Source organism: Mesoplodon bidens, assembly GCF_964165515.1.
Source record: "Mesoplodon bidens genome assembly, chromosome: 14".
In the NCBI taxonomy this organism is placed as follows: domain Eukaryota; kingdom Metazoa; phylum Chordata; class Mammalia; order Artiodactyla; family Ziphiidae; genus Mesoplodon; species Mesoplodon bidens.
Genome location: NC_138170.1, coordinates 58,315,035 through 58,338,393, shown reverse-complemented (window position 1 = coordinate 58,338,393; position 23,359 = coordinate 58,315,035). Strand labels below are relative to the sequence as shown.

At 43.9% G+C, this 23,359-nt stretch overlaps 2 protein-coding genes across 3 annotated transcripts in view; one reads left to right on the top strand and one right to left on the bottom strand.

The window, feature by feature from the left end:
- GALM (galactose mutarotase) overlaps positions 1 to 23,359 on the top strand; it is a 100,906-nt gene that overhangs the window by 63,273 nt on the left and 14,274 nt on the right. The window lies entirely within an intron of this gene.
- LOC308627482 (small ribosomal subunit protein uS19-like) lies at positions 12,716 to 13,205 on the bottom strand. The gene has a single exon (XM_081253685.1). It carries the CDS (start codon positions 13,199 to 13,201, stop codon positions 12,764 to 12,766), a length of 438 nt encoding a protein of 145 aa, XP_081109811.1. The 5' UTR covers positions 13,202 to 13,205; the 3' UTR covers positions 12,716 to 12,763.

Below are 23,359 nucleotides of genomic sequence, written 5' to 3'. Positions count from 1 at the left end.
GGACGCTGGTAGAACATGTCATGATTTTTGACAGAAAAGGAAAGGGTTGGATGGGTTGTACCCTGAGGAGGACAAATACAGATACATCACCTCTGAGACACAGTTAGGGGGATGGAGGAGGAGTTCTGCATACCAAAAGGGAAGGCGAGGTGTTGGCAGAGTCAAATTTCATGTGTGTGTGTGTGTGTGTGTGTGTGTGTGTGTGTGTCTCCTAGGTTTACTGGATTGAGATCATTTTGGTTATTATTATTTGGGATCAAAAGTACCTTGGTTCAATAGGCAAATCCATAGAGATAGAGAGTAGATTAGTGAGTTGCCAGGTGCTGGGGACAGAGGAGAATGGGGAGTGACAATGGGTACTAGATTTCTTTTTGGGGTGAAAGATTCTGGAATTAGACAGTGGTGATGGTTGCACAACCTTGTAAATATACTAAACATTGATGAATTGTGCACTTTAAAAGGGTATGTGAATTATATCTCAATTTAAAAAAGGAAAGAAAGAACCTTGGTTCATGTGTATCTCCAGGATTGAGGGGTATAGTTTTGTACTAGATGGTACATGTACCCCCGTCTGGTTCCAGGGGACAGATAGATGACAACAAGATGAACGGCAGGGGTGCTGTTATTTGTGGCAGTTTATAGAAATTAACTTGTAATAATTATCCCCAAAGCAGTAGATACATATTCTTATTGGGATTTTGTTAAAATCAGAGATCAGCTGAATGTAGAAGGCATCGTCAAAGAAAACTAAAGTAAACAAAAGTAGAGGATGAAGGGAAGGAAGAACAGAAATCTAGAAAGACACACTTTCTGTATCAGTTCCCTTCTGGAGGAAGGGCCACCTTCGTGCTGCCCTTGCCTGATCTAGGTCTCTTACCTGTGTCTGACAGTGACTTGACTTCTCGGATGTGTTACCTCATAGCTCCTTTATCAGATGGCTTATGTCCTGTGGTCTGTTCTCTCAGGCTTCTGTTTAGGGCGCCAGCCCTCCAGAAGCCCGTTGCTATGGTAGCTACGTGTGAAAGATCAGGAAGACCTGTCCCTTCTGTTCCCACCCTGTGTAAGGGTACTAGTACCTTAGTTGTCACCTCTGCTCCAATAAAGAGCTTAGATGATAGAATATGAGCAATTAGAAGCCAAGGGCACCATCTTTGTTAGTTACTTGGTTTACATCACAAGTAAGAAGACTATTGACATTACATCCCCCTCATATGATGCACTGAAAAAAGCACAACACTTGTGTGGTTTTCTGTCAAAAATGCAGAACCTCAGTCCATTCAGGAGAAGACATGACATGAACCCAATTGAGGGATCGTCTACAAAATAATTGACCAGTACTCTTTTTTTTTTTTTTTCAAACTTTAGCATGCATCTTTTATAAATTTATTTATTTTATTTTTTAATTTATTTTTGGCTGCGTTGGGTCTTTGTTGCTGCATGTGGTCTTTCTCTAGTTGTGGCGAGTGGGGCTACTCTTCGTTGCAGTGTATGGGTTTCTCATTGTGGTGGCTTCTCTTGTTGTGGAGCACGGGCTCTAGGCACGCAAGCTTCAGTAATTGTGGCAGGTGGGCTCAGTAGTTGTGGCTCGCGGGCTCTAGAGCGCAGGCTCAGTAGTTTTGGCGCATGGGCTTAGTTGCTCGGTGGCATGTGGGATCTTCCCAGACCAGGGCTTGAACCCGTGTCCCCTGCATTGGCAGGCGGATTCTTAACCACTGCGCCACCAGGGAAGTCCCTGACCAGTACTCTTCAAAGATAGCAAGATCGTGAAGGACAAAAAAAGACTGAGGAGCAGTCACAGAGGAGACTAAGGAGATACAATAATTAAACACAACATGGGATCCTAGACTGGATCATGAGGCAGAAAAAGGGCAAAGAAAGGTGGGTGAAGGGTACACATAGATGTATTATTTTTGCAACATTTTTGTAAGTCTAAAATTATTTCAAATTTTCAAAATTGGAAAAAAGAAAGACCCAAGGATCCAAGTAAGATACTAAAGTTTACTGGGCACCTGCCTTACTTTAGGTAAGGGCTTTTGTTTGGGCATCTTTATTTCAGCATCTTTAAAACAATAGGGCTGTGTTTATGGCTGCTAGTTCAAAATTCTTAAGGGGAAAAGAATGTGAGCCTGCATACTGAACAGCAACTTCAGTTAACAGCAGGAATTAGAAACTCCCATAAACAAGGCGACTAAACAGCAGGAATTAGAAACTCCCATAAACAAGGTGACTACAAAACTAATTAGAATAATAATGAGGAATCAAGATACATGGATTAAAAATTTTTGGCATCACAGTGTCGAATGTTTTTCTGGCTCCAGGGCTTTTATGTTTGTCTTGGTAATGTGTTATCTTCTGATATTGACATGGCTCAATAGATGGATTTGAATAAGCTGGCCCATCTTGTCCTAGATGCAGAATTATTGCATTAGAACTATGTGATGTGAACTGCAAGGGAAAAATGGTGGCAACTCCTGTTTTGTGACTGATAAGGAAGAAAATGAACTAAGTAGCTTATAAATGGAGGTGATGAAATAAGGGCATATTTATTTCTGTATATTTATACAATTTTATGCTATCCTGCTGAGTTTTGATCAGATGAAAATCACAAAAATTCATAACTCATACCAGGTAAAGATTATTTGTCATGATTGTAAGAGATAATTGTGGCAAAGCAAAGTACAGCTTAACATGCAATCTAATTGACTGCATAAAACTCATGTTCATCTCAGTTCTGCACTGTAAGTGGCTTTAGGATCAAATTCTACACTCTGTACTAATATTGAACACCTGTGAAGTTGAGTCGGCTGTGAGACCTCTGGACTTTCAGGGAGGCAAGAGCCCAGGTTCTAGTCTTGGCTTTGCTATTGACTAGCTAGGGGACCTTGGGTGCGTGTATAATGCTTTAACATTTAACCTCTATAGACTCTTATTTCCTTTTCTGCAAATAGGAGGTTGAACTCAATCAGGGTTCATAAAGTTTCATAAATCAGACCCATAAATTTTATTTTAAAAACAGTTTTGGAAACTTATCTGGGGTTGCCCAACTTTTCATTTTGCCAAGCTAGAAAGCTATTACAAATACAGGGCTATTAAAATTAATTGGGAATATATGCATATTATATTTCAATTAAAAAATTTAACCAATTGGGATAATAATAAGGAACAGAGATAAATAGGCTACATTAAAAAAAAGGCTGAAACTACCATTCATAATCACCATTTTTCATAAAAGAAAGAATATATTAATACCACAAAAGTGGGGAAAATTTAATCTCAGAATAGAAAATGACCCTTTAAATTGAATTTTTCTTACTTTTTTTTTTTTAATTTATTTTTATTTTTGTCTGTGTTGGGTCTTTGTTGCTGCGCACGGGCTTCCTCTAGTTGCAGCGAGCGGGGGCTACTCTTCGTTGTGGTGCGTGGACTTCTCATTGCGGTGGCTTGTCTTGTTGCGGAGCACTGGGCTCTAGGCGCGTAGGCTTCAGTAGTTATGGCACATGGGCTCAGTAGTTGTGGCTCGCGGGCTCTAGAGTGGAGGCTCAGTAGTTGTGGCACATGAGCTTAGTTGCTCCACGGCATGTGGGATCTTCCTGGACCAGGGCTCGAACCCGTGTCTCCCGCATTGGCAGGCGGATTCTTAACCACTGCGCCACCAGGGAAGCCCAGTTTTTCTTACTTCTTAAAGAAATGTGACAGCTGATTATCCAAATCTGTCTCAGTTTTCTGTGGACCAGTGAAAATTTTATTATGCACTCATGATTAAGAACCAATAATTGGTCTGCAAGGTCATTTGTAACCCTTACATTCTGTGATTCTACAAGGCTCTTAGTATACCATTTTACGGCTATCTCCAGCACCCTTCAAATTCATTAGAACTCTATTACAGAAGTAAATAAGTTGCAACAACTTCAGAGCTCATGAAAAATTTGTAATTCTCTTTTACATATCCATACATTAGCTGGTCCCTCATAGATTATATCTGTTTGCCCAATGACACAAACTGAAATTATAGGGTTTTTTTTCTTCCTCCTTTCTCAGAAATGCTTAAGAAACAAATAATTATATTATTCCTTTGTAACTTCCTCAAAAAGGGCAGTAACTTCTACTGTACCCTTCAGTGGTGTAAGAATTCACATGTCTGGCCCACTTTCAGCAGAGAGGAAATCTCTAGGAGCTCAGATTTCATCTGACTCTTAACATTGACCAAAAGCCCACGAGCAAGTGGCTTAACTGAGACGAGTCCAGAGTCATTTGATCATTCAGAAATGCCTCCCCAGTGTAGCTGGGCTTGCCAGGAGTTGACAGTCTAGTGGAGGAATCAGCCAGAATATTATCCACTGACCTGGAAAATCATGTCAAAGTAGATGTAACTAAGAGACTTGGTACAGAAGGAAAGCACTGCCTGGGGGCTCCCAGGTAGAGGAGATGAGAATGAAATAAAACTTGGAAGGGCAAGTAGCGTTTTGCCAGGCAGTGAGGAGGAGAAATGTGTTTTCGACGGAGATGAACAAGAATGGACGGTGCAGGAAACAGCAGGACGGTCCCCAGGGAAGTGCTGGGCTTCTGAAGCATTCAGGGTATGCTTTTGGTGGCAGAAAATGGATGGGCCAATAAGCAGTTGGCTGGGGCCAGGTCGTATCTGCACCAGGCTCTGATATGGCTGCAATCCCTGGGGTGGCCCTGGATGACCCTAGGCTGGCCTGGAGTTCAAGGCCAATCCACACAGGGCAGACTCACAGGTGTACCAGATATTCAGCCAGAACTGGACTGGACTGAACCCCAAGCCCACTTCCGTGAGACGTGCTGCAAGAAACCTGTTAGACCGGCCACACTTGTTAAGGGTTCTGGGAATTGATATGCAGTATCTAGAGACTGAGGTTGTGTTGAATTGAGAAAAAGGAAGATACTGTTTATCTGTGAGATGAGGTGAGGGTTTATGATAATAATAGCTGGTATTTCAGAGATACTTTATAAATAATCCACACCACAACCCTATAAGGTAGGTTCTGATCATTTTTCTTACTTAACGGATGTGGAAACTGTAGCACAAGGAGTTTAAGTAACTTACTGAGGACCGAACTCAGTTAAAGAGTAGTGGAAAGCTGGAATTCAAACCTAGGTAGTCTGGTATTAAAACTCAAGCTCTAAACTAGACCTGGTTAGATGGGGGAGGAGGAAAGGAAGAAAAGAGAGAAAAAAAGAAAATTAAATGAATTTCTTTTTTTTTTTTTAATTTTATTTATTTTTGGTTGTGTTGGGTCTTCGTTGCTGCACGGGGGCTTTCTCTAGTTGCGGTGAGTAGGAGCTACTCTTCGTTGCGGTGCGCAGGCTGCTCATTGTGGTGGCTTCTCTTGCTGCAGAGCACAGGCTCTAGGCGCATGGGCTTCAGTAGTTGCAGCATGCAGGCTCAGTAGTGGTGGCGCATGGGCTTATTTGCTCCACCGCATGTGGGATCTTCCTGGACTAGGGCTCGAACCCATGTCCCTTGTATTGGCAGGCGGATTCTTAACCACTGCACCACCAGGGAAGCCCAAATGAATTTCTTTTTTCTTTTTTTTTTTTATTTTTTGCTTTATAACAAATTCAATCAGTTATACATATACATATGTTCCCATATCCCCTCCCTTTTGCGTCTCCCTCCCACCCTCCCTATCCCACCCCTCCAGGCGGTCACAAAGCACCGAGCTGATCTCCCTGTGCTATGCGGCTGCTTCCCACTAGCTATCTACCTTACGTTTGGTAGTGTATATATGTCCATGCCGCTCTTTCACTTTGTCACAGCTTACCCTTCCCCCTCCCCATATCCTCAAGTCCATTCTCTAGTAGGTCTGTGTCTTTATTCCTGTCTTACCCCTATGTTCTTCATGACATTTTTTTTTCTTAAATTCCATATATATGTGTCAGCATACAGTATTTGTCTTTCTCTTTCTGACTTACTTCACTCTGTATGACAGACTCTAGGTCCATCCACCTCATTACAAATAGCTCAATTTCATTTCTTTTTATGGCTGAGTAATATTCCACTGTATATATGTGCCACATCTTCTTTACCCATTCATCTGATGATGGACACTTAGGTTGTTTCCATCTCCGGGCTATTGTAAATAGGGCTGCTATGAACATTTTGGTACATGTCTCTTTTGGAATTATGGTTTTCTCGGGGTATATGCCCAGTAGTGGGATTGCTGGGTCATATGGTAGTTCTATTTGTAGTTTTTTTAAGGAACCTCCATACCGTTCTCCATAGTGGCTGTACCAATTCACATTCCCACCAGCAGTGCAAGAGTGTTCCTTTTTTTCCACACCCTCTCCAGCATTTATTGTTTCTAGATTTTTTGATGATGGCCATTCTGACTGGTGTCAGATGATATCTCATTGTAGTTTTGATTTGCATTTCTCTAATGAGCAAAGATGTTGAGCATCCTTTCATGTGTTTGTTGGCAGTCTGTATATGTTCTGTGGAGAAATGTCTATTTAGGTCTTCTGCCCATTTTTGGATTGGGTTCTTTGTTTTTTTTGTTACTGAGCTGCATGAGCGGCTTATAAATTTTGGAGATTAATCCTTTGTCAGTTGCTTCATTTACAAATATTTTCTCCCATTCTGAGGGTTGTCTTTTGGTCTTGTTTATGGTTTCCTTTGCTGTGCAAAAGCTTTGAAGTTTCATTAGGTCCCATGTGTTTATTTTTGTCTTTATTTCCATTTCTCTAGGAGGTGGGTCAAAAAGGATCTTGCTGTGATTTATGTCATAGAGTGTTCTGCCTATGTTTTCCTCTAAGAGTTTGATAGTGTCTGGCCTTACATTTAGGTCTTTAATCCATTTTGAGCTTATTTTTGTGTATGGTGTTAGGGAGTGATCTAATCTCATACTTTTACATGTCCCTATCCAGTTTTCCCAGCACCACTTATTGAAGAGACTGTCCTTTCTCCACTGTACATTCCTGCCTCCTTTATCAAAGATAAGGTGACCATATGTCCGTGGGTTTATCTCTGGGCTTTCTATCCTGTTCCATTGATCTATCTTTCTGTTTTTGTGCCAGTACCATACTGTCTTGATTACTGTAGCTTTGTGGTAGAGTCTGAAGTCAGGGAGCCTGATTCCTCCAGCTCCATTTTTCGTTCTCAAGATTGCTTTGGCTATTCGGGGTCTTTTGTGTTTCCATACAAATTGTGAAATTTTTTGCTCTAGTTCTGTGAAAAATGCCAGTGGTAGTTTGATAGGGATTGCATTGAATCTGTAGATTGCTTTGGGTAGTAGAGTCATTTTCACAATGTTGATTCTTCCAATCCAAGAACATGGTACATCTCTCCATCTATTTGTATCATCTTTAATTTCTTTCATCAGTGTCTTATAATTTTCTGCATACAGGTCTTTTGTCTCCTTAGGTAGGTTTATTCCTAGATATTTTATTCTTTTTGTTGCAATGGTAAATGGGAGTGTTTTCTTGATTTCACTTTCAGATTTTTCATCATTAGTATATAGGAATGCCAGAGATTTCTGTGCATTAATTTTGTATCCTGCAACTTTACCAAATTCATTGATTAGCTCTATTAGTTTTCTGGTAGCATCTTGAGGATTCTCTATGTATAGTATCATGTCATCTGCAAACAGTGACAGCTTTACTTCTTCTTTTCCAATTTGGATTCCTTTTATTTCCTTTTCTTCTCTGATTGCTCTGGCTAAAACTTCCGAAACTATGTTGAATAAGAGTGGTGAGAGTGGGCAACCTTGTCTTGTTCCTGATCTTAGTGGAAATGGTTTCAGTTTTTCACCATTGAGGACGATGCTGGCTGTGGGTTTGTCATATATGGCCTTTATGATGTTGAGGAAAGTTCCCTCTATGCCTACTTTCTGCAGGGTTTTTATCATAAATGGGTGTTGAATTTTGTCAAAAGCTTTCTCTGCATCTATTGAGATGATCATATGGTTTTTCTCCTTCAATTTGTTAATATGGTGTATCACGTTGATTGATTTGCGTATATTGAAGAATCCTTGCATTCCTGGAATAAACCCCACTTGATCATGGTGTATGATCCTTTTAATGTGCTGTTGGATTCTGTTTGCTAGTATTTTGTTGAGGATTTTTGCATCTATGTTCATCAGTGATATTGGCCTGTAGTTTTCTTTCTTTGTGACATCCTTGTCTCCAAATGAATTTCTTGACTATATAGATAGCCAAGATCACCATATAGCCAAGAAACAGGGAGCCAGAAACTAACTAAATAAATAAAGCTTTGGACAGTTGTCAGTTCTCATTCTTTTGCCACCTTTTATACAGATGGCCTCCCAGCTTCTCTCACTGTTTTCCTTCCCATTTCTCCTTCGTCTCAATTTATTTCTGCTTTTTTTTTTCTGCAAAGAAAACAGCAAACAAGTTTGATCAAATTATATTTAAAAAGAGAAAAAGAAAGACAGAGGCCATGTCTCCATTTTTTGTGGCTGTTAATTTATACTTATATTTGTTTTTCAACTCCTTTTTGTTTGCCCTTCATGAAAGCTGTGACCTGAGTTCTTAAGGGAAATGCTGGTGCAGATCTAAACTTTGGGGGTGTTTTTACCTTGGTTACAGACCCTCAGCAAGTAATTTTTCAGGTGATGGGAAAACCCATTGTATGAGAAAGTAGCACCTCTTATCTTACAGTAGTTGTAATACTGTGGCCGAGGTACTCAGTGAAAAGGGACCTTTTCCCCATGTATGTTTGCGGGGAGAGGTGAAGTCCTGTCCTCCATTTTGTTTATCACAGGCTTACTGACTGGGCATTATTACATAGAGAGGAAAGGGATACCTTGACATAGAGTTTCAGGGAACCAAAGCAAGCACAATATGATGAGATCCCTTCGTCTTAAACTTATAGCTGCATTTAGACCTCTACCCAAGGCAGGGCCACAGACCTCCAGCAGCCTTGGGCACCTGTTTCACTCCTGCCTTTCTTCCTCTTGACACTTTTGGGGGGAGCATATAAAATGTCGTCAGCCCTGTCCACCAAAAAAGCCTGGAAGACAACAGCCTGTACTCTGTGGCTTCTTCATTCTTCCCCTTTCTCTGCTCTGGTAAAAGGCTGTCCTTTTCCCAAAGCCCACTGGAAATGCCTCAGCAAATGTGAGCCATGGTCCTTGCTCACAGGCACCTCTCTCCTGCACCAATAGAAGGTCTCTGCAAGGCTGAGAGCTCATTTCACCTGTAGACCAGGGGCAGAGTTGCAACTAAGCTGTCAAAACTGGGTTTGCATGTCAGCAGTTAGTGTAGCTTTGGTTTTTCCGAGCAGTTGTTTTTCTCAACTTAAAAAAATGTGCAGCCCTTATAGCGTTTGCTACTACTTAGGATGGGCACATACTCTGTTATTGGGGCATCTTCAAGTCACCTTGAGTATGTTTTTTATGTTGTTGTCAGGGCTCTCCCTGTAGTTTCCCAGAGGTGGAACTCCTGGAAGCCGTTTACCAGGAAGGACAGGTGGACGTCCACAGAGAGAGAACACTCCAGTGCCAGGTCTCTGTGCTGACATGTCAGATATTTAGCTTCGAGGCCTGAGTCTACTGTCCTGCCCTGTGGCAACAGGAGGAAACCGGTCCCTGGCACCCTGCTCAGGTACTAAGCCAGCTGAATGTGAGCAGGTGAGAAACAGAAAATCCCTGTTTCTCCAGGGATTAATTCATTCCCAAGGTTGTAAATATTACATTTCATCCTTTTGCCTTACAGAACTGTGAGGCTTGGAGGCGATCTGGGCCACCAGCCCAGCCAGACTTTATGATGTGTACAGCACAGTGCAAAACTAAGCATGTGTCTTTATAGGCATTTACAGCATGTAGCTTTTTTTTTTCCTTTTAATTGTGCTATTCTTTACTCGTAGTAGATAAGTAATTAAGACTGCAAAAATGAATGATTTGATTGGGTCTTTTGTCTCTTAAAGTAACATTAGTAAAATCCTGTCTTATTCTCTTCCTTGAGATGACATACCTTTTATTTTTATAAAAATTTACCCAGTCCACTTTGTCCCCCAGCCCATCTCTGTTCACTTGTGGAGAGCAGTTCTTGCTGCTCTCCATTTTTGAAAGGTCCTACTAAAATTACATGAAAGCAGCCCCATTTTGACAAAATTAGAATTCTGGTAGGAAAGGCTTACCACGAGGCTGCGGAGAGAAGCTCAGCAAGACATTTGTATTTTATTTCAACCTGTCTGGGTTCAACCTACAATTCAGTTGCTTTTATAACTACTTCCCTAGGGCAGGTCTAAGTCTCTGACCTGGAGAAATAACACATTCTAAAGTAGTCTCCACAGTTCAAAGATGGTGCAGATGAAGACTGTTTTGATCTACGTGTTTTAACCTTTGCAGAGCTTCTTACAGAAAACTCCTTTAGACTTTATATAATTCTAAAATAGTGGATATAATATTAGTTTCAACCCTCCATTAATATGCTTCCTCTTTCCTTTTCATCCCACCTCCCCACCCTACTCAATATCATCGTCAGGTCCTGCTGATTTTTTGTAATAAGACAATGTTTTTTAGAGAAGTTTTAGGTTCAGAGAAAAACTGAGCAGAAGGTACAGAGATTTTCCATAACCCCCATTCCCACACATGATGGCCTCCCTCTTATCAACACCCACCACCGGGGCTGGTGCATTTGTTATAATTGATAAACGTACACTGAGGGGCTTCCCTGGTGGCGCAGAGGTTAAGAATAGGCCTGCCAATGCAGGGGACATCGGTTCGATCCCTGGTCCGGGAAGATCCCACATGCTGCAGGGCAACTAGGCCCACGAGCCACAACTACTGAGTCCACGTGTCACAACTACTGAGCCCGTGCTCTGCAACAAGAGAAGCCACCGCAATGAGAAGCCCGCGCACCTCAACGAACAGTAGCCCCCGCTCGCTGCAACTAGAGAAAGCCCACGCTCAGCAACGAAGACGCAACGCAGCCAAAAATAAATAAATAAAATAAATAAATTTATTAAAAACAAAAAACCCAACATTGACATGTCTTTATCACCCAAAGTTCATAATTTTCATTAGGCTTCACTCTTTTTTTGGGGGGGCCGCGCTGCACAGCTTGAAGGATCTTAGGTCCCCGACCAGGGACCCAACCCACACCCCATGCAGTGGAAGCGCAGAATCCTAACCACTGGACCGCCAGGGAAGTCCCTAGGGTTCACTCTTGGTGTGGTGTATTCTATGAGTTTGGACAAATGTATAATGACATGTATCCGTCATTATGGTATCATACAGAGTATGCCCTAAAAATCCTCTGAATTTGTTTCAACCATCCATCAATATGCTTCCTCTTTCCTTTTCAGTCCCTCCCCACACCCATCCCCATATTGTTAGTCATTAGCTCCTGATAATTTTTTTTTTTTTTTTTTTTTTTGGCTGCATTGGATCTTTGTTGCTGCACACTGGCTTTCTCTGGTTGCAGCGAGCAGGGCCACTCTTCGTTGTGGTACGCGGGCCTCTCATGGCGGTGACCTCTCTTGCTGCGGAGCACGGGCTCTAGGCGCACAGGCTTCAGTAGTTATGGCACGGAGGCTCTAGAGCGCAGGCTCAGTAGTTGTGGCGCACGGGCCTAGCTGCTCCGCGGCATGTGGGATCCTCCTGGACCAGGGCTCGAACCCGTGTCCCCTGCATTGGCAGGCAGACTCCCAACCACTGCGCCACCAGGGAAGTCCTCCTGATGATTTCTAACAACTAATATTTCTTGAGTCTGTCTCTTCAATATGTATCATTGATTATATGGCTCCATCTCCATCGTCTCTGTCCCAGTGTAGGTTGTCTTTTCTTCTCTAGATCAGCGCCAGGTTTATATTACGAGCTTCATACTTTGGGATCAGTGAATGAACAAATGAATCTGGACAACAGCTCTCTAACTAGGGGAAAAAAATCTCTTTAGCTCTATCCTCCATCTGGTTACTAAAGATATCTAACTAAAATGCAAATCTTACTTTGATACTCTCCAGTTTAAAAAAACTTTTAGACGGCTCCCAGGCCAGACACCAGCTGCCTCCCAGACCCATCCCCCAGCGTGCCTCACTCACACCTCACCCTGTTTCAGCATCTCCCTCCCACCCATAGGGACCACTCGATACCCCTTCCTTGCTGCATATACCCCTACTCTCTTCAAGGCTCATACTTTCTCCTTAGAGATGTTTCCCCCACTTCCTGGAAACAGTGGATTCTTTGTTGCTCTGGGGTTTTCGTAATGACATAATCTGTTTTAGGTGTGCCCAGGCTCCCTTATCTTCCTCTCCATTAAGTCTACCTCAGGTGTTCTATCAGGACTTACTAGTTACAGATCCAAAGTAGGAAGCTAGAAGGGAGCTTCAGGCCTGGTCTCTTTGGCTTGAAGCTAGAAAACTAATCTATGATAAACAGAAAAGTGAAACCAAGTAGCAGCCAGTCTGCACGTGCTATGAACAACTAACTACTCCTTCCTTTCCCCCTCCACCCCTTGTCAGTCTTTTTCCACTCTTCTCTCTTCCTTACATTTGTTTTAAACATAGTGTATTAAAGCAATACCGTGTGATAACTGGAATTCAGCAAACCTGGATGCAGGTCTCAGTTCTGCTACCCGCCATCTTTGCTGTCAAGTCAGCCCTGTAAACCCTTTGGTCCTCATAACCTAATCTGTAAAATCTCATTAGATGACGGTTACATTAGTTGAACTCTGAAGTCCTGTTAGTTTCTAACAATGATTCGAAGACCACATGGAACTTCTAACCCAGATATTCTTTTTTTTTTTTTTAGACAAGTCTCTACCTTTATTGGCCAGCAGGCTACTTAAGGGGGATGAAGCGGGAGGAGTGGGTGGCCCCAATGCCGGGCCGGCCGTGCTTCACAGGCATGTAGGTGATGGAGAACTCACCTAGGTAGTGGCCGATCATCTCAGGCTTGATTTCCACCTGGTTGAAAGTCTTGCCATCGTAGACGCCCACCATGCTGCCCACCATCTCGGGTAGGATGATCATGTCGCGCAGGTGCGTCTTCACCACCTCAGGCTTCTCCATGGGCGGCGCCTCCTTCTTGGCCTTACGCAGCCGCTTCAGCAGCGAGTGCTGCTTCCTCCGGAGGCCGCGGTTCAGCCGCCGCCACTGCCGCACGCTGTACAGCTGCATCAGCTGCTCATAGGACATGTCCAGAAGCTGGTCGAGGTCCACGCCACAGTAGGTGAACTTGCGGAAGGTCTGCTTCTTCTTCTGCTCCACTTCCGCCATCTGGTCGGCTCTTCAGAAAGGCTAACCCAGATATTCTTAACCAGGGTCCATACTTGTATGTCTAGGAAGATGATGAAAGAACTTCAAGGGATTCATGAGCCCCTGAAATTCTTTTTTTTTTTTAAGACTTTTTTGATGTGGACCATTTTCTTAAAGTCTTTATTGAATTTGTTACAATATTGCTTCTGTTTTATGTTTTGGTTTCTTGGCCAGGAGGCATGTGGGATCTTAGCTCCCAACCAGGGATTGAACCCACACCCCCTGCACTGGAAGGCAAACTCTTAACCACTGGACTGCCAGGGAAGTCCCCAGCCCCTGAAATCCTGTGTCAAACTCTGTGTGAGTTGGTCACGTCATCCTGGTCCACAGAGGGATTTTCTGGTCTTGTTTTCCCTCTTGAGGTAATGATAACTTATGGTTGCCCCATTATGTATTATTATACATAAAGATAGTCATCTTTTTTTGGTTTTGTTTTGTTTTTTAATTGTTATATTGGAGTATAGTTGATTAACTGTTGTATTAGTTTCAGGTGTACAGCAGAGTGATTCAGTTATACATATACATGCATCTGTTCTTTTTCAAATTCTTTTCCCATTTAGGTTATTACAGAGTATTGAGCAGAGTTCCCTGTGCTATACAGTAGGTCCTTGTTGTGTATCTATTTTAAATAGATCAGTGTGTACATGTCAATCCCAAACTCCCAACCTATCCCTCCCCCTCCCTCTTCCCCCCGGTAACCATAAGTTCTTTCTCTAAGTCTGTGAGTCTGTTTCTATTTTGTAGATAAGTTAGTTTGTATCATTTTTTTTAGATTCCACATATAAGCGATATCATACGATATTTGTCTTTCTCTGTCTGACTTACTTCACTTAGTATGATAATCTCCAGGTTCATCCATGTTGCTGCAAATGACATTATTTCATTCTTTTTAATGGCTGAGTAATATTCCATTCTGTATATGTACCACCTCTTCTTTATCCATTCATCTGTCAATGGACATTTAGGTTGCTTCCATGTCTTGGCTATTGTAAACAGCGCTGCAATGAACATTGGGGTGCATGTATCCTTTTGAACCATGTTTTTCTCTGGATATATGCCCAGGAGTGGGATTGCTAGATCATATGGTAACTCTGTTTTTAATTTCTTAAGGAACCTCCATACTGTTCTCCATAGCGACTGTACTAATTTACATTCCCACCAACAGTGTAGAAGGGTTCCCTTTTCTCCACACCCTCTCCAGCATTTACTGTTTGTAGATTTTTTGATGACGGCCATTCTGACCAGTGTGAGGTGATACCTCCTTGTAGTTTTGATTTGCATTTCTCTAATAAATTAGCAAAGTTGAGCATCTGTTCATGTGCCTCCTAGCCCTGTCTTCTTTGGAGAAATGTCTATTTAGGTCTTCTGCCCATGTTTTTAAATTTTATTTATTTATTTTTGCTGTGTTGGGTCTTCGTTTCTGTGCGAGGGCTTTCTCTAGTTGTGGCAAGCGGGGGCCACTCTTCATCGCGGTGCACAGGCCTCTCACTATCGCGGTCTCTCTTGTTGCGGAGCACAGGCTCCAGACACGCAGGCTCAGTAGTTGTGGCTCACGGGCCTAGTTGCTCTGCGGCATGTGGGATCCTCCCAGACCAGGGCTCGAACCTGTATCCCCTGTGTTAGCAGGCAGATTCTCAACCACTGCGCCACCAGGGAAGCCCCCTGCCCATGTTTTGATTGGGTTGTTTGTATTTTTTATATTGAGCCACATGAGCTGTTTATAAATTTTGGATATTAATCCCTTGTCGGTTGCATCGTTTGCAAGATAGTCATCTTTTTTGAGACTAGCAATGGTGTATTTCCCTCTTTGTAATCTTCAGGGTGGTTTAAAAATAAATTTTTTTTAATTCATCACCATTAAATTCCCTAAAGGGAGCTAGAAGGCTAGCTAGAGGAGGAAGATGGCACACCAGGAAGAAGAGCAACTTCCCCAAGGTCCTACCCAGAGGAGCTACAGCAGCCAACACTCTGGGTTGGATGGTCAGAGTTTGTTTCTGCTTGATCAGATGAATGAAATTGTCTTCCAATACTCACCAGCCCTTGTACAGTCAGGATTCCAGGCCTGGTCACCAGTCTGTGGAGTGTGGGACCAGGCAGACATGCCGGGGCCTCGCTGTAAGTGGATAGCCAGAGCATGGTGTTGTGTTTGTTACCCTCAGCTCTGCAGTTCTGGAGACTAGACCCTCCAGGTCCAAGTCTATCCCCCAAGTTTCTTCTCCCATGCTCCATCACCTGCTGAGAACAAGTGCCTACTATGCACCAGGTACTGTGCAGCCCTGGGGAAGCAATGCTGAGCAAAATAGGTACACCCAGGCAGCATGGAGAACATACAGCCACGTACATAGCACAGGTCCTGTCCTCAAAGAAATAAGGCTACAGTTAAGAAAATACTTGAATGACACTAAAGGAGTAAAACTGGTGATATTGGATCTCATAGACTGTTATTTACCCTAGCGCTGTTTCTTCTATGACAGGTCCCTCCTAGACAGTGTCTAAGAAAGTTCAATACAGAAACTCCAAGGAACTCTCCTGGTAGCAATGATACCCTCCAAGGGGATGCGTTACCGAATCCCACCTTATAAAACGGCCCCAAGAACAGCTTTATGAGACTCCAGAATACTCGCAAAGCTACTCGTGTTCCCTCCTAGAAAATATCACTGCTACGAGATTGGCAAACATGAGCCAGCACGGTGAAAATTTGGCAGGAAGAAAGCTCAGAAATTAGCACTTGGCCAGACATTGCATAATTCCTATGAAAATTTCAGAGTAACAGCAAGTAAATTTGTCAGAAGGGGAGTTATTTGCTAGAACCCTGACTACCACCCTTTAAGAGCTTATGTCTTACCAACTCCCCTCCCCAACCCTAGGTCTGGACAGGGGCCTGGCTCTAGTTCATACCTGGCGCATAACAATCCTTAGAGGTTACCCCATTCTGAAAGGGATGGGGGGTAACTGTGGGCTTTGTGCCATGGGCCTGAGGCTAACTCAAGCAAGTTCTCAGAGCAGACTTGCGTTCAGTTCAGCTAACATTTGTGGAACACCTAGTGATTGCTACATGCTCCCTGGGGCACTGGCCGTAGAAACACCACCTGTGCCCTTTAGAGGCGCACAGGGAGTGAAGAATCTAATGTAGTCAGGGCAGTGGTAGAGGTGATGCCCGTGGGACAAAGGGAGCATGGAGGCAAGGGCAGGAAGAGGCCTTCTCGATATCACCCTGAGCTTCGAGAAGCTTCTTGGTGTCTGCGAGGATCTAGCAACAAGGAGAGTAAGAGTACTAATAAGCACGGAATGTGGGTGTGAGGGTAGGCTGTTAAGTCAAAAGCTACAGAGACAGTTTGGCAGGGTGGAGGCTAGGGTGAGGCAAGAGAGGTGCAGCACCTAGCGTGCAAAATGTAAGGCAGCACTCGCTTTCAGGGTCATGCAGGCGCAGGGTCAGCACCTGAGAGCGAGTGTCTCCTTAAATTTTGCACCCTGGGTCCTAGATTGCCTCATCCTGGTCCCAGCCTTGTAGCTGAGTGTAGTCTTCATGGGCATTCTGGGCCATAGTAAGGAGATAGGATTTTATCTTTAAATCATGTAAGACTTGGAAGGATTTTAAGTCAGGGGGATTGACCTAGCAAGACTGGCATTTTACAAATACCACCCCAGCAAGTGTTTCTCTCAGCAGCTGGAGTCAGAAGCAGAGGAGGTGGATTGTGGGATGATCCCTAGTTGGGTTTTATCTGGAAGGAGGGGCAGGAGGAGAGGACAGGGTGTAAAGCAGGTCAGTAAGGGTGTTACTAACCAAGTGGCTCAGGTCACAGACAGTGGGCCCGGGGAAGGTAACAAAGGATGGGAGGGCCCTCGTGCACACCTGGAAGTCCAGGGGAACGTGGCGGCACTCAGGAGGAGGCCAGGTCTAGCGGGAAGGCTAGGAGGCTGCAGACAGTTGGGTGAATTTTACACTGGCGGCAAATCCCCAGATACCATCTTGATGAGAGTCTAGGATGGAAAAATTCCCCGCATGAAAATGCCTCACGTGGGCCCAACTGTGAAATGTAAAATTGTCTTCTCACCTGAAAACATCATGCAACAGTGTTTAGCATTTTATGCTTCCGATGGCATGTAATATCCAGAGGTAACGCCCTCCCCCACTGCAAGTCAAAACCAAAAAGTGCTCAGTGGGAAAAAATAAATAAATACATAAAAACCAGCAGTAGAATAAAGCCACAAAATTGAAGCATCGGCAGAGGAAAGGGAAAAAACTGCGGCAGAGGCAAGCTTTGAGGTCGTGTGATCTATGAAAATTTATAGAAATGTTACCTTAAAAAAAAATCCCAGGGTACTTAACTTGCCAACCACTGGAATGAAGTCAAAATTCCCACCCAGGGTGTTACTTTTAATTATCATTCTCTTTATGTTGTTTCCTAAAATAATAACAGGCATTCTAGAGATGATTTACCAAGATGGCTTAATTAGGTGTCAGATGAGTACCTGTGCCCACGAGCCCCATTACCGCTGGTTTCCTTATGCAAATTTGACTGACTGTTCTGAACCTGAAGAAACAGACATAATTGGAGCAGCTGGGCTGGAAGCATAGCTGGGCCGTCCCTATAGAGACCAGACTCTTCCTCGTGCCCCAGCATTCCTCACCTCCCCCTGCCCCTCCTTTTTTTTTTTGAGATGAAAGTACAGCACACTTGAGCCCAGGTCTCCCTTGGACGGTCTCCACATCACTGCCTTTCACCTTTAAAGTGCACACAAGTCACCTGGGGGACTTGTTGATGAGCAGATTCTGACTCGGTGTGGGGTGGAGCCTGTTTCTAACAGGCACCAGGTGATGCCTGTACTGATGGTCCTGTCCGTGCTTTGAGCAGCTATTGAAAAGGCTCTAAAGAGCTCTGTGTAACCTCTAGTAACTTCTGTTGCTTCCCCCGCTTTGACACCTATTTCTGCCCATTTGCTCCTCTCCCCAACAGCCCTGGGTCCTCCTGCTGCCCCTTAGCTACCTTTATTCCCCTTTCCGCTCCAACACTTCACGCTCTGACTCAGCCTCTCTTATCAAAAGCCGTTCTTTACAGCTCATTCTGCAAAGAGCTGCTCTCAGCCAATGGCTTCCTTAGGTAAGACAAGCCAAAATTTTTATTTAAAAAAGAGAGAGAATTAACCAAATATCACAGTGTGCCCCCGAAGGGAACAACTTGCTTCACTGTGTTTGTCACATGGGCCATTGGACCTATAGTCCTGGAATGTCACAGTTGGAAAGGACCTTATCTTTTCCAACCACCACCCACCAGTCGAGTATTGGAATCTCAGAACCATGGGCTTTGCCGACACTCAGCTGCCTTCTGGACGGGATGCTCACTGCCCATCCTGGGCCAGCACGTAGGAAAGGCCTTCCTGATACTGAGCTGAAATTCATCTACCTAGAGCCGACCCCCACTTGGCTTAGTTCTGGGCCTCAGGTCCCTAAAGAGCAGGCTTATGACCTTAGAAGGCAGCTGTCATGTCGTCCCCAAGTCATTTCTTCTTGAGGCAGAACATCCTCAGGTCATCCTGTGATGCCTGTGCTGCAGACAGTAACCAAGAGCTGTCAACACCTCATTACAGTCTTTATGTGACTTCCATCGAACTTACTGCCAACCACATCCTTAAAGTCATTTTCGTACAAGCTGTGGCTCAGCTACATCTCTCCCTAGTCGCTAATAATTGTAGAAACTAGAGTTAACATTTATGAGAGTAAATGTAACATGACGGTTAAGAACAAAGGCTCTGGAACCAGACCGCCTGTGTGTGAAGCGGTGTACGGAGAACCCTCATATCACTGTGCTGGGTACTTCCCCTGTATCAGCTGTCCTTAATCTTCATGACAACTTAAGGAGGGAGGGGCTATAGTGTCCCAATTTCACAAGTAAGGAAATAGAACCTCAGAAGATTGTCTTGTACCTGGGGTTAGGGTTACAATCTAAACCTGGCTGGTGTCCTTTGGTTTGGGGTTTTTGGGGTTTTTTTTCAGACACAGGTGCAGGACCCTATCTGTTCCTGTTATCCATAAGTTTCATCTTGTAACCAGTGCTTTACCCCTGCTTTATACTTTCTTTTGGATTCCTGATTCTGTTATCCCAAGCGTATCTGCCTCCCAGCTTCATGCTCTCATAGTCTGAGGAGAATACCTTCTGTATCTTCATCTAGATTAACCACAGATCAGAGGCCATTTGATCACTCCCTGCAGAGCCTGCTCACTGAAGCCCGGAAGCTTCATCTCCCCAAGCTCTGTGAGCCACCAGCCTTGTGACCCAGTCTGAGAAGCCTAGGGGGTGGCCAGGAATGGTTTGTATTTGAATGCATCTGTGTTTGGTTCCTGGGGAGCAGGCTTCCTCCTTCCTTTTCCGTCTCCATTCCAGAATTCTTCCCAGGACAGAGAACTGCTCCTAAATTTGGAGCGTGCAAAGTTGTTCTTGTGGGCAGCGCCAGATGCGAGGAGCAAATAGAACTCCGGGTCTGCAGCGCACACATTCCCAGGGAGGACAACGGCCACGTCCTGCACGTTAGTGAGAGCGGGGAGGCCGGCCCCACCTTTCCAGGCCGCCTGCCCTCCAGCTCCACTAGTACAAACACACAGCTTCTGTGTCCAGACTAAACCAGAGGAGGCTGAGCAGCTGTGATGGGACCACCATTTCTGTGTCGGAGGGCTTGGGGCAGCAGTCTCAGTATAAGGGTGTCCAGGGTATGCCTCGAAACTTAGGTGGTGGTATGTTGGTTTGGGGTGACTTGTGAGAAGTGGGGGCACTGATGGAGATCAGAGGGGCTGAATTTTCCACGTAAAGCCATTTCTTGACACTGCCACTGTGTCAACTGACCAGAAAGGCTGGACTGATTTCTCCCCTCTCTCCCTTACTGGTTCTGTTCTCTGACCCTAGGCCATTAACATAATTTGGCTATCTGTGTTCAACTACTATCTTTTTCATGGTGTCAGGATATCAGCCGACCTGTCCCTGCTGCTCTTCTTGGCTTCCTGTGAACCGTCACTGTGGGAGCCTTGTGACTCCCGGGGAAGAGTGGAGGCCAGGGGTCTCCTATGAGCCTCCACTGTCGCTGGAGTCTGCTTGAGCTGCTCTGAAGCAGCATGTGGGAAAATTCCTCTGCCCCAACGGGTTCCCCTTTTGAAATCATCAAGCAAACCCCGAACACTGGCAGAAGGGCTGCCCCTCTCACACGAGAGCAGTTAACAGCCATTGGCAGACCGAGTCCAGTGGATCCAGGGGGATTTGGGAAGGAGGTCTTGGTTCTCATAGATCAACATCCGGCCCCAGCAATGCACTGCTTCTGGGCAGTGGGTCCCCCCAGGGTGCCATGAAAGCTGATGGGGGCAGGCAAGCGAGTCCTGGCCAGAGAAGTGGGAAGCACCTCTGACCTTAGTGAAGTGGATCCTTGGTATGACCTTGAATGGCTGTTTAAAAGGGCTGATTCTGACACATCATCATCAGGAAAACACAGTAGTTAAGGGCACGGACTCAAACCCTGACTGCTTAGGTTTAAATCCTCACCAGCTCTGTGATTTTGGACAACTTATTCTACCTCTGCGGGCCTCATGTGTAGAGTGGAGAGTGTAGATGGTAACTGGACCTACCTCATTAGTTGTGAAGATTAAATGAGATAATACGTGTAAAGTGCTTAGAACACTTCCTGGCATTTAGTTAAGAGCTTTGTAAGTATTAACTATTATTGTGACCATCATCATTATCAACATTGCCACCATTTACTGAGTGTTTAATATGTACCAGACACTGAGCTAAGCATATACATGCATTAGCTCATTGAACTACCCTTTGAAATAGGCGTTACGCTTCAGTTAAGCCTCATTTGAAGAAACGGGCATTTGGAGAGGTCAGGTAACCTGCACAAAGTTAAACGGGTAAGTCACTGGTAGAGTCAAGATTTGGAGCCAGTCTCCACAACTCCAAAGTCTATGCTGTTATTGCCCTCAGCTATTGTCCATAATACAGCTGTATTACTAAGTACTTCCTATGTGCTGGGTAGGAGCACTTTGCATGCCTTATCTCACTTAATTTCCATAATCCTATGAGTAGACACTCTTGTTATCCCCATTTTATAGATGAGGAAGTCAAGATTCAGAGAAGCTCAATGACCTCCACAATTTTTTACAGCAAAGAAAGTCAGGATTTAAATCCAGGCCTGCCTGACCCTAAAATCCATTCTAATGTCTATTGAGTTTAACTGCCCCCCAAGTGAGCAGTATGCTCCTGAAGCTGATAACAGTAATTGGTGATGATGACTGCTGATATGTCCTGCAACCAGGGAACAGTTTGCCTAATCAGCTGCATTTTCTGAGCTGTCATTGGGGCAATTTCCACTTTCTCTGATACTTCATTTTCCTGCGGTTTCTTTGAGCCGTTGAATTGCTCAGACTAAGACAAGCTTCTGTGTCCTTTCCCATGTTAGTTTGTTGTCCATGCTGGAAGAATATGGAGGAATCATAAACCGTCCAGAAGGAGGCCCTGATGTATTATGCAAAGCCTTTGCCACATTGCTATAGGAGGAATCTGCCAGGAAACTCCCAGTCGGCATTTCTTGCCCAGACACCTCAGGTTATGTGACTGCAACATTCCAAATGTGCATTTCAGTATCAGGTCATGAGAGGGCAACTTGTTTTGTGACAAGTAGTGGTATAGGCAGAAAATACTTACCAGTCTATAGATCAGAGATTCTTAACCAGGCACACATCACTGGACTTCAGAGGTTCTGGGAACATTGTGTGTGTGTGTGTGCGTGTGTGCATTTTCTTGGAGAGAGAGCCCATAACTTTTATAACCTTCTCAAAGGAGTCCAGAAAATACTTTAAAAACCATTGCTCTAGATTTAAAAATCACTAAGAGATAGTTTCAAAAAATAAAAACAAAATTTAAAAAATCCTTTGTAATGAAAATGTCAATGCCCCCTGGAGGCAGGAATGCACTTTCCTTTAGTATTAATGACTTAAACTATAATGAATAATTGTTTTCTCTGTTCTCTGTATTTCTGGAGTGTTTGTGTGTGTGTGTGTGTGTGTGTGTGTGTGTGTGTGTAACAGAGTGAGCACTATGTGCCAGGTGCTGGTCTAGAGATACGACCTCCTTCATAGCATTCTCTCAATTAAACATCACAGTATCTGTATTAGGTAGATACCAATATTAGCTCCATTTTATAAGTGGGGAAATTGAATCCAAGGTCAGTTAGCAAGTCTGTTGAAATCCTAAGACATCTTACATAGATTTGTAATCAACATATAGGACAAATCATAGAAAATAATTTTCAAATAACATACTTAATATTTTAAAAAAACATTTGCTTTTTTAAAAATTAATTAATTAATTAATTAATTAATTTTTTATGGCTGTGTTGGGTCTTCATTGCTGTGCATGGGCTTTCTCTAGTTGTGGCGAGCAGGGGCTACTCTTCTCTTCATTGCGGTGCGCAGGCTTCTCATTGCGGGGGCCTCTCTTGTTGCGGAGCACGGGCTCTAGGCACGTGGGCTTCAGTGGTTAGTTGTGGCACTTGGGCTTTGTTGCTCCTACGGCATGTGGGATCTTCCCAGACCAGGGCTCGAACCCGTGTCCCCTGCATTGGCAGGCGGACTCTTAACCACTGTGCCACCAGGGAAGTCCCAGAAACGTTTCTTTTTTAAGGGAGAAAAAATTATTGGAGAAAATTTCTTCCCTCCACCAAACTTTTCTACAAAGTCTGTGCCAGATTTTCTTTTGCTTTCTTTTCTCTTTTCTCAAAGTGATTTTTAATTGTAATTATAAACAGGAGTTACCGGTGCTGAGGACTGTCTGGAGGGACTCTGGTTTTCTTCCAATAACACTGTACTTGTGTTATTGGGTTGTGTGAAGATGAGCTAGAAGGGGGACCTGCCAGGAAAGAAGGGGCTAAAAAATGAATAAACATGAAGATTCAGTGACTCTTGCAGTGACCATCTGTTCATCTTCTCAGAGAATCAGGCACTAGGGCCACCAGGTAGGGAAAAGAGCTATTTCAGATGATGCGAAATTAAAAGCATTGAATTAAAATTCACCCCGGGTGAATTTTCTCAGTCAGATACTGAGAAGAGTGTTCATGTCCAGATGTTACACAGAAAAC